This window comes from Convolutriloba macropyga, chromosome 11 (assembly GCF_964194025.1).
Source record: "Convolutriloba macropyga chromosome 11, txConMacr16.3, whole genome shotgun sequence".
NCBI classification, from domain to species: Eukaryota; Metazoa; Xenacoelomorpha; order Acoela; family Convolutidae; genus Convolutriloba; species Convolutriloba macropyga.
In genome coordinates, this window is record NC_134478.1 from 2,026,588 (window position 1) to 2,038,452 (window position 11,865).

Below are 11,865 nucleotides of genomic sequence, written 5' to 3' on the forward strand. Positions count from 1 at the left end.
TTTGCTGCTAAATTTTTTATACTGTTGTCAATCCAATTTGGTTGCTGAGAAGGTTTTGATTTTTTCAATGGAATGTAATTGTCAACTTCCTCAATGATAGCCTCTTGAAACTTTTCAAAAGCAAGATCACAATCCAAAGCAAAAAAGTGAGACATAAGTCTGCCTAATTTGTCTCTTAATTTAAAAACCATTTTTTCTAAAATTAAGTGGTTTTCAAGAGCCGTCCAGACCCTGTAAACTTTGTTTTTCAGTGGTACAGTCTTTTCCACGTAGTCAGAGAACACGATTTGGACAGTATAGTGATCCGTTACAGCTGACTTGATGATTTCAATTTCTACTGTCTTCGAGCAGTAAACTACGTCAATATTAGTTCTCGACTTTGCGCTTTCTCTAGTATACCCAACGTTAGACATAATCCTTAAGTTGTAAGAACTAAAAATGTCTTTTAATTTTGTAAGCTTGATGTTATTGCTACTATGGTTAATGTTAAAATCTCCGCAAACAATGTGTAACTGTTCCGGTTCCGGAGTTAGTTCTTCAAAAAACATCTGCAAAGTTTCCGATATTTCTTTTATACTTGTATTTGGTTTGATATAGATCACTGTTAATAAAAAACTTTTGCCATTTTTTGTGTTGATTTTCACAGTTAAAATTTGAATACTGGTACAGCCAAACTTTTTAATAATTGTTTGTTGTAAATCCAATCTTACAAAGATCCCAACCCCTCCTCCTTTAGAGGTATTTCGGTTGCTTGTAGCAATCTCCTGGTAGCCATCAAGGTTAATGCACTTTGTGTTAGATTGGTCCTTGAGCCACGTTTCCGTCAAACATATTGCTAAAGGTTGACTCTCCTGTTGTTTAATCAACACTTCAAACTCGTTCAAATTTTTGTAGATCGATCTGATGTTTTGCAAGATTATTTTGTTTGCACTCATTTTGAAATTTTTTTTCCCTTGAACACATTACCAATTTTTAATTTTCTATCAGGGTTTCAAATGCATTTTTGTCAAACCTAAAAAAGAGAGAAATCTAAAACTTGTAAATTTGGACAAAAGATAGAATAAAAAGAAAAAAGAAGAAAAAAAATTCAATATGAATGTATGTATGTGAATGACCGCGGATATCGCAGGCCTCCACAATAAAAAAAAACTGAGTTTATTTCTTTTTCTAACCTAATTTAATTTCAGAGTTGCGGATATCTCAAACTTTGACTTTTTAATTCTAAAAAAATTTCTTTTAATGAAAAAGCTAAAAATGCAAATCATCTAAGGCATCTTTGTCTGCGGATATCGCTAGACATATATTGCCGCTAAAATTTCCATCTAAATTGTCTCTTTGCTGCGCATACTGTAAGCAGGAAGGGGTTTGATTTTTCTACGTAAGGCGACAGGTATACCCCAAAAATTTTCTCATCTTACCATTCAGCTGCGAATATCGCGAGCTAAAAGGACAATGAGAACTTGCAAGGACAATGAGAAATAGGACAATGAGAAATAGTACAATGAGATAAGAAGTCTAAAATGAAAGAAGACATATGCCTTAAACTTACTACCATATCATCTTGCTGCGAATATTGCGAGCAAAATGAATGAGTAGGAAGATTATAGTCTCAATATTTTAGTACTGCTACTGTGTGGGGTTATTATGAAATTTACTACAAAAAATTATTTAATAATCAGAACAAAAAATTTGAGTTTCCACTGTTAATGTATGGAGTTACGCTATGGAGTTCATTTTTTCATTGGTCTCCTGTTATCAGGTGAAAACCTCTCTTGACCTTTTTCACATGAGAGCTCTTCCGCTTCCTTCATAAATTTTCGCTTGTTGCGTCCACTCTCCCGTAAGACAGGATTTTGGATTTTATTCAATTCGTCCACGTTATTTACTGCTCTAAAGGATGTTTCATTTTGCAGATTCTTAACCATAACTGACACTGTACAATTTTTTGTTGACGTAATCATTCCCATTTTCTTCGCCTCACTGTTTATTTCTGCTTCATATTTAGGCAGTCTTTCATTAATGTATATATTATGATTATTTAGTGGACTCTTGATTTTCTTAAGTTTCCTCTTTGCACCAAAAACCCTATCTTTTTCGTCAAAATAGACAAACTTGCAGATCACTGACTCTGGGCATCCATTTGCTGCTGTGCCGGGTAATATATGACATGCTTTAATTCTGTTTTCGTCCAGTTTGATACTCAGAAAATTTTCAAAAAATTTCAATGTGTTTCGCAACACATTTCGACTGTCTCTTGAGTCAAAGGGTGGATTGCAGATTATAACACAGTCCTTGCTTGTGTAACCTTCCTGAGCTCTCAGTCTGTCGTTTATTTCAACCTGTTTTTTTTCGAGATAAATAATTTTTTGTTCCTGTTTTTTGTTCGTGTCTATTAATCCGGACACTACTTTCGATAGTTCATCAACTTTTTTAGTCAAAACAGTATCACCACTCACACCTGTTGCAGTATTTGAAAAATCGCTGAAAGATACTTCACCATCCATGTTGTTTCCTTTCTTCCTCAGTAATTGATAAATGCTCTTTAATAAATAAATCGAAGGGTAATTGTTCAAGGAAATAAAATAAATTACTCAACTTTCATTTAATTTTTACTGAAATTTCCAATGGTTTTTACTTAAAGAATAAGAGGAAATTACAATAGGGTGGATATAAACTGTACTTCTTTAAAGCGCACTTTGTCGGAATTCTAAACAATCAAGCACTATTGTTTTCTTGTTTAGCAACGTATAATAGAGCTTCAAGAAATATGACGCAATCAATGTTTTGTTTTCTATGCAGCTTGAATGAAAGAATTAAGAAAGAAAGAAAGAACCGACTGTTCGCTTTCACTGTGTTGCTTTCACTGTTCGCTTTCACTGTATATATATATATATATATATATATATATATATATATATATATTTATATATAGGAAAGCATATATATATATATATATATATATATATATATATATATATATATATATATATATATATAGGAAAGCATGACATTTCAGAATCCGACAATCCAGTGTTCTCTGGCATTTGAGTGGCAAAAGTTATGAACTTAAGCGTTTCTCTCTTAAGGCAAAACTTGCACGTGAGTGTTTCAAAACTTGTGATAATTTTGAGCAGTAAAGTTGATATTGAACCCATCGTTGGTTCATTTTGCAGATACTCCCACACAGAAAGACTACTTTTGTATTTGTTCTTTGTTTCTGTTCCGGTCATCAAATTTGATGTGAGCATTTTACAGTTTTCAAGCTGATCAGTCATAGAGTAAAACTGTCGTACAGCAACACACAACACCTTTCAGCTAATTTCACTGATTTCTTGGTGACTATTTTTGGCCGACCGGGGGTTAAGCCGACACGGAAAAATGACAATTTTGCCGACTGCTTTATTCTGATTGCTCAACGTATCTGGTTGGTCGAAATTTACTAATTAATCAAATCATTATAATTGGTACCGTTTCGGGTTGTCGGCTTAAATTCCCATATTTGGTTGTCGGCTAAACCCCCTCTCGGCGAATTCCGCGATAGCCGATTTTTTGACATGTTTGAGACCCGCAAACTTTGTTGGCATAGAAAGCGAAAATCAATACGTCTGTAAGCGTGTGCATTGTTATGGCCACATCTGCAATCAAACCCAAATTCTATTCCGTTTGCTCATTATCTATTGACACAAATCGAGTAAATATTGACATAAATTACAGTATTAGTCGCTGGTGAGAACTTTCGTTAAGATCAGGCGAATATCGGATCAGGTCTAATCGCGCAAAAGGTTAGCTCTCTCAATTTCTCTTTCTATCAACGGTTAGACTTACGTAAATTACTAGGACATGACTTTAAGTTGAACAATTCAGAACTTTTTACTTTAATTTTACATAATTTGCTGGTTGCATGAATCATAGAAACATCCCCAGACGAAATGGGACGGTTATGTGCTAAGAGGTAAGATTGCTACGGTTATCTGATCTGCTAAGAATTGTACAAGATTCTTAGCAGATAAACGTCCCATAAAATTTACTCAGAACTTGAAATAGTTTGGTACAACCTTACGACTTTTCAACAATTTTCAACAGTTCTCGACTTGGTTTTTCATCAAAAATTCAGTCTGTTTACATTTTTTTACAAGGTTTTGCATTTCCTAACATTTATCGTTGTTCAGGACTTCTTCATTTTTTTGTGTGTTTCTTGGATCTCATCCTTTATGACATTCAAATCAAACCTCTGCAGCAAAGATCTGTAAACAGTTTTTTGTATCTGAATGGTTTTAATTATTGTAATCATGCGTCATAACGCAGAAAAGTGGCGCTGGATAACCTCCAGCTGTGTTTCAATGTCAATTTTGAAAAAAAAACGGATGGTAGAATACTTTCAGAAAATTTTTGTTTCTGCTCAATGTGATGTTATTAGGCAAAACAATCAAACTAAGATCTCAAGAAGTGCCGGAGCATACAGTATTCTTTAAGTTGCTAAAGCTCTCAAAAATATTTCCGGTTATTATATTAAGCTGTTAAAATTTGCTTAACCGATAATTAAAATTATCAAATTTGCTTAATTTTTAATTTTTTTTAATTTTCAAATTTTTTCTCATTGAAGTAGAATTATAAAACTGATTACTAAAATTCAGTTAATCAGAACATAAAATTTATTCCTTTAACCTGGGGTTAAGCAATTAAATTAACCCCAGATTAAACATAAATTTACACGTTTAACCTTTAGATGAAAATTTTTAACCCATGTTTTAAAGGTTTTCGTCTAGGTAGGGCTCAACAACTTTCAATTCAACAGTTTAACACATTTTACTATAAACTCAACACAACTCGAACGGCAGTTTTTAAAAGCAAACAGAGCGTGAGGCACCATCAAGAAGCAAACAAAATTTATTTAGCCACAAATTTGAATTCAAACGAGCTCGCAAAATTGAAAACCAAAATCAATCGAGGACAGAGCACAATTACCTCTCTAAGAAACAATTGGTTTTTGTAGCAAAGTCCATCACAAATTAGTAAAAAAAAATTGATTATTTTTTAGACGAACATACTGTGATCTTACATGTAGCTAAGTTTTTTAAACATATTTATTTACAGTTTATCACAGTATTTTTCATTAGGCAATAATTTTACAGATTATACAATACTGCAGTCTCATGTAAGCTTTATAATGTCCAAGAAAATATTACAAAAAAATCCCGATGGTGTAGATTGGGGACAACTTTGGATTTGAAATGTGTTATGTTTCCAAAAAAAAATCAATTACAGCAATTTAAATACTCGTTAATTGTAAAATGTCGAATAGATTGCCAAAATACAGATTCCCATATTCCTCATTCTGACTGAAAGATCAAAAAGTTATAAGATTTTTAAACAATGTCAGATAATTTGATCGATTTTGTAATTAGTTACACTCCTGTTTCTTAAGAACAGCATTCGGAATCAATGGCAATAGGCAATAGATTTTGTAACTAAGAGTAATTGGAGCAATTTTCAAATTCTAGGCAACAGAAACTGCGGATTTTTATGGGTTTAACCAGATTCTAATTTTCTTTCTCTTTCTCGAGATACTGACGCAGATTCGGTTTTGTTGCTTGTTTTTGCGACTGCTTTGTAGAGGAGGTTTGAGAAAACTGAGAGAAGATTGAACGTAGCCTATAGAAGCCAAGAAGATTTTGTTCAAAGGTTGATTTGAACAAGCTGTGAATAAGGTAAAGCGAAACAAATTCTGAAGAAATTCCTGGACAAGTTTGGAAATACAGTCCGAAAACTGAATGAAAAACATGAAAATCTTTAACTTGACAAGCAGACCAATTAAACAAAACCAGCGGAACGGAAACGCACAAAAAGTTTTCACAAATTCAGAAAAAAGTGAAATTTTAACACTTTGATTTTAAATAATTTTTTATCAGCTGGTCAAGAAGAGACAATTCCGAAAAAAAAATGAAAAAAAAATATATTAAAAAACTCTTAAAAGTCTAGAGTTTTTGATGATTGATAGCTGCAGAACTTTTTATGTGCTGAATGCTAAAATCTATCCATTAACCCAAATGCAGTCATAAACAATAATTTGATCCAGCTTTAAAGTAGAAAAGCCTGAAAATTGGTTAACGGTTTCAACATTTGCACAATTTTTTGTTTAAATGTGCATTACCAATAAGTAAACAGAAAACTACTACAAAAATATAATTTTTTCAAGGCTTTATGAACTGCGAGGAAATTCAATCGAATACCACATATACCAAAAACACAAAAACTGTGAAACATGAGTTTCGTGCTCAGTTTGGGACTCAAAATTGTCTGAAAATGACATTTAGACCTTAATAAGGAGATTTCCCACAAACATCTGCAGATTTTGCAAGTGAATGCCAACTAAGGAACTACAAATGTAATTTATGTCCACCAGGCTTTAAGTAATGATTAAGTGACTCTGCTTGAAGTCACTGAGAACTTCTGACGTTAATCCAGAAACGCGAAGCGGTTCGAGATATTAAGTCGGAATTTCGAAGTGATTTCTGCAGAGTCACTTAACCATGCTTAAAACGCAAAACGCGCACGTTTTAAAATGACGGAAGTCAACGGAAGTCAACTTCTGGCTAAGTAGCAACTTCTGGCATTTTAACTTCTGGCACTGCAGACTTTCGGCATTTTAAAATTTGCACGTGAGTGTTTTAACAGTTTCTCACATTTTTGAAGAAAAGTCATAATAAACGTGAGATCCTAACTTACCGGAAAAAAAGAGAGCACAAAAGAAATAAAAAAAAATCAATGGATTTCAAAAAATGGAAGCGCAATTATAGCCAGTTGAGAAGGTGCCGGCAGCTTGCAAATGAAAAACAAATTCTCTGGCTGAATTTTATCTAAAAATGCATCATTAATATTTGTTTTCAGACTTCAGAATCATTTTCGTTGAAAGATTTGTTGAAAATTTCACCGAAATATTTATCGCAAAACGTAACCCAACGTTGTCCGTGAGCGCAAATAATGTTTGGCCAAGCTTATTTGAACTTAAGTGGCCTGTTGCTCGAATTTGGAATTTAAGTTTGACCATTCTTTATAGAGAGTCCAGATATACAAAAGGTTTTATTTAATCTTTTTCAGGAATATTATACAAACCAATTACCATTTAATTCATCCAGCTACAACTTTTTTGTACGATTTCAATGTAGACTGTAGTAAGTTGAGTAGCTGATCATAATACCTCCCAACTGAAACCAGAAGAGCTCACCTAATCAGAGATATTTTAACAAATACTGATCGACTTCTACGCAAGATCCAAAAAACATCGCTCAAAGTGGAGCTCAGCAAAATGGCTTAGTTTTCAAAATTCATTGAAGCAGTATTGAGAAATTTTTGTGACAATTAAATCCTCATTCAAATTTATAAACTTTAAATTTTGCTGAGAAGCTACAGCTGAAAAAGATATGCCGATTTTCGTCGGCATGATCCATTTCTGAAGCGCGTTCCCTTTTTGCCAATCATTTTGCTTGTTTCCTTCCTTAGTCAATGTTTTTTTCTACGCAAAAGACGACCTCAAAACTGTTTGGATACGCAAAATTGTCGCCGAATGGTTTCGGTAACATCATTCTGTTAACTGCAAGCTTCTGTCGCCAATTAAGGTTGCTCAATTATGTATGATAAATTTTATTTTGACTAGTTATCAATAAACACAAGGAATATTGAAATTCGCTGTTTTAAACAGGAATTGTTACAACTTATCAAACAACCATTTTTCATGGGACTATGAGTCGAAACATTTGAGTGCCCGCGAAAAACAATGATTTAAATTTGAAAAATCAGATTGTAGAAATTAGAAATAAATATAAAAACTAGGTCCACTTGGACGTGAAAACTTGTTCTCTGATAGGTTTCCTCGAGTCACAACATTATCAAAAACAAACGTATTATGAGTTATAATTTCTAAAGTTATAGGAAAATTTTTGGAATCGGATTGAAAATATGAAACATTTAAGAAAATATGAAACATTTAAGATTTTTACAACGGTTATCATAATTAAATTCTTTTTTAAAGCTCAACGTGATACACAACATAAAAAAGGAATTTAGTTTTTACGTAAAACAACGGCTTGGAGAGAGATCAGATTCAAGTCGACATACATATCCTTAACTCATATAATAGTACCCTAGTATTCAAATCGACATACATATCCTTAACTCGTATAATAATACCCTAGTATTCAAGTCGACATACATATCCTTAACTTGTATAACAATACCCTAGAATTCAAGTCGATATACATATCCTTAACTCGTATAATAATACGCTAGTATTCAAGTCGACATACATATCTTTAACTCGTATAATAAAACCCTAGTATTAAAATCATCGCCACTTTTACCTCAAAAAAATATCTAAGAACAGTTCAGACTGAGAATTTTTGGAAAAAAATATATCGGTTTTAAGAAAAATTGGTTGGGGTTTATATATAAAAAGATGACAAACATGGAGTTTTACTTGTATCCACAAATTGTGGGGACGTCAAACTTAAAAAAATCCAACCACCAACATCAAATGCTATTAAAGACAAATTAAGTACAGTTAATGCAACCTGTCGGGATTGAGACTAACTGAAAGGAGAAAAAATAATGACAAAAGCCAAAAATAAATAATAATAATAACAGTAATAATAATAATAATAATAATAATAATAATAATAATAATAATAATAATAATAATAAAAATAATAATAATAATAATAATAATAATAATAGAAATAATAATAATAATAATAATAATAACAATAATGATAATAATAATAATAATAATAATAATAATAATAATAATAATACTACTACTAATAATAATAATAATAATAATAATAATAATAATAATAATAATAATAATAATAATAATACTAATAATAATAATAACAATAATAATAATAATATTATTAATAATATTAATAATAATAATAATAATAATAATAATAATAATAATAATAATAATAAAAATAATAATAATAATAATAATAATAATAGAAATAATAATAATAATAATAATAATAACAATAATGATAATAATAATAATAATAATAATAATAATAATAATACTACTACTAATAATAATAATAATAATAATAATAATAATAATAATAATAATAATAATAATAATAATAATAATAATACTAATAATAATAATAACAATAATAATAATAATATTATTAATAATATTAATAATAATAATAATAATAATAATAATAATAATAATAATAATAATAATAATAATAATAGTAATAATAATTAGAATAATAATAATAATAATAATAATAATAATAATAATAATAATAATAATAATAATAATAATAATAATAATGATAATAATAATAATAATAATAATAATAATAATAATAATAATAATAAAAATAAAACTAATAAATAATTCAACGGAACGTAGTTACAAACAGCTTGGTAGTCCCCAGATTTAGGGAAAATCAAGTTTCAATCTTGTAAGCGCAAAAAAATCTTGTAAGCGCAAAAAATTCACGAAAAATTTCAATCCTGAAGGGCAACTTTGATATTTGAATCATTTCACTTCACCCCCTTACTTCACTTCTTTTGGCGTTCGGGGTATTCTTAGATGATACAAAACTTTTTATATGAAATATATTGGCGGTTCAGACAATATATCGGCGGTTTCATTTTATTGCGGTTCAGACAACTAAGAGTACAGTTTATCAAGTTTCATTTCCAGTCAACAGATATTGTTTTAACTCAATTTTGTTAATAAAAAGAGTACACGTGTAATAATTTTTTGGTTCGGGTAATATAAGTTACTCAAGACGTTCTAAATACAGTTGCCGGTTTAATGGATTTATCTTCATTTTCTGAAACCGTCAGAAAATCTTGTAAGCGCAGAAAAATGTTTCTTGGAATTCGAGAGCTTCATATTATAAAAAGAAGATTTTTCAATTCGAAAAAGGAAGAATTTATATTTCACTCTTTAACTGAAAAAATTTATGTTTTGCCTGCTATTCTAAAGAACTAAATAATTTCAATTAGCAGCCTTTAATATTCTTCAATTAAAGATTAATTAAGCTTAAATGCGTGAAAATGTCGAAAAATTAGAATTTTTTGAAAATTGGTTCCTCATTTTTCCTTTGAGAAATTACTGTGGATTCAGTTCTTGAAAAACTTTTTATTGGTACTTCTTTTGTATCTCTACGAAAGAGATATCGATCCGCTAAAATTGACTGAACAAAAAAGTCAGGGTAGGATAAAGTTGCTTACCATCATCGAACAAAAAGCAACAGTTTTCAAGTGGTTTTCGATTGAGAGCCAATTTGGACAACTGCAGGCATTTTTTGTTCATTTATAGGTTTATAAATTTAGTTGTTTTTTTTAACCTTTTTCTCTTCTTGACTCTTTGTTTGTTATAGGTCTTCAACATGTTAACCCTGAGTTACGCTCTAATCCTTCTTTTTGCCTCAACCTTGTATGCTGCGCCTACAGAATCGGGTGACAATAGTGTCCCCAAAGACCCTCCAAACGAATGGGGGACGTACTACATCTTGCCAAATGACTTTTCCGTGATGAAAGCAGACTTTAAAACAGCATTCGAAATGTACCATGCTGATAGCAACAAGAAAACCGAGTGTAAATTCGGCGATGCCGATTTTGAGCGTTGGTTTATCAGCTCCAAGGACAAAACAATCTATATTCTGTCCTACTATTGCAGATCTAAGGCTGCAAGGGGATACGAGCACCTGAAAGTCCAGATCAAGGGTGATGACATCAAGGTACTCGACTTCAAGGATTCCCTCAAGGATTTTGGAATCACGAATGCGGGTGACTATGAGGTCACCAAAGAGGACGAAGAAGCTCACAGGATTCAAACTGAAGTCTTGGCTGAAGTGATAGATCAGTTGTCTGAGCAGAAGAACCAGTTCGACCCAGATCAGGAACTTTGCCCCGACCCCGGAACCCAAACCCTATACGAGGCCCAGACGAAAATCCAAAACGGTCTCTACTACTATCGGATCCCAATCAGCTGCAACTACACTGGATCTGGTTATGATTTCATGACCCACATTGAGGTTGTAGAGGACAAAGACTTCAAGGCGTTGAACGAGGGAAAACCTTTGCTGGTTGCCATGGAGACTCCTGAAGAGAACATCGATTTTATTCGGGAGAAGGAAAAAGAGATCTCTGAATTGCAAAAGTCTTCTGCTGCTAAATTTGGCCCCTTTGTAACTTTGGCAGTACTATTGTTGGCCAGATTTGCCTGAAAATTCCAGAACTCGAACCAGCATGCCATTGTTTAGCTCAACCTATATATAAATGGCGTACTAGGTGTGCTAACGAATAAATCAATTTTAATAAATCAGTCTTTCCCATCTACACCCCCCCCCCCCTCAAATTAGTGGTCATATAACGCATAGCTACTATAATCGTGGTAAGCACACTATAATGGGGAGGGGTTATAATTTCGTAGCGAGCTATAATTGAAAAGATGGGAAAGATCATATTAATCTTAATACTGTTTACTCAATCAAACAATCAAGAAAATTGCCTGCAACTTTGCTTAAAGCGCGGGGAGGGGTACAATGGGAAAGACCCAATACCTGCTTCATATTATTTTAATAATCATAAGTTGAAAGCTGCGGCCCGGGGTTGATTACTGATCATACAACGTATATTATTTCATAGGGGCTATAATGGGAAAGAACCGACATTTCGACTGAGATCTTTAGAACCAATACTCGAAAGCAGGGATAGTCTATACTATGGGAAGTTTATTTAACCGAGCTCAGTCGTTTTTTTCAGTTATGATCTAGAATATTAATTATTATTTACGAAAATAAAGTTAGTATCAAATAAATGACTACGATTTTCCAAAAATATTCCAGT

At 31.8% G+C, this 11,865-nt stretch overlaps 1 protein-coding gene across 2 annotated transcripts; it reads left to right on the forward strand.

The window, feature by feature from the left end:
• Nucleotides 1-3,675: 3,675 nt before the first annotated feature.
• LOC142349989 (uncharacterized) lies at nucleotides 3,676-11,382 on the forward strand. 2 transcript variants are annotated; one of them, XM_075401867.1, is made up of 2 exons: nucleotides 3,676-3,782; nucleotides 10,395-11,382. In XM_075401867.1, exon 2 carries the CDS (start codon nucleotides 10,404-10,406, stop codon nucleotides 11,241-11,243), a length of 840 nt encoding a protein of 279 aa, XP_075257982.1. In that variant the 5' UTR covers nucleotides 3,676-3,782; nucleotides 10,395-10,403; the 3' UTR covers nucleotides 11,244-11,382. The 2 variants fall into 2 exon arrangements, with proteins under 2 accessions (XP_075257982.1, XP_075257983.1); XM_075401868.1 differs by lacking the exon at nucleotides 3,676-3,782 and adding an exon at nucleotides 3,833-3,952.
• The last annotated feature ends 483 nt before the right edge of the window (nucleotides 11,383-11,865 follow it).

What these genes read in the sequence shown, in the direction of transcription:
- LOC142349989 (XM_075401867.1), top strand. Translation starts at nt 10,404, where the DNA reads ATGTTAACCCTGAGTTACGCTCTAATCCTTCTTTTTGCCTCAACCTTG.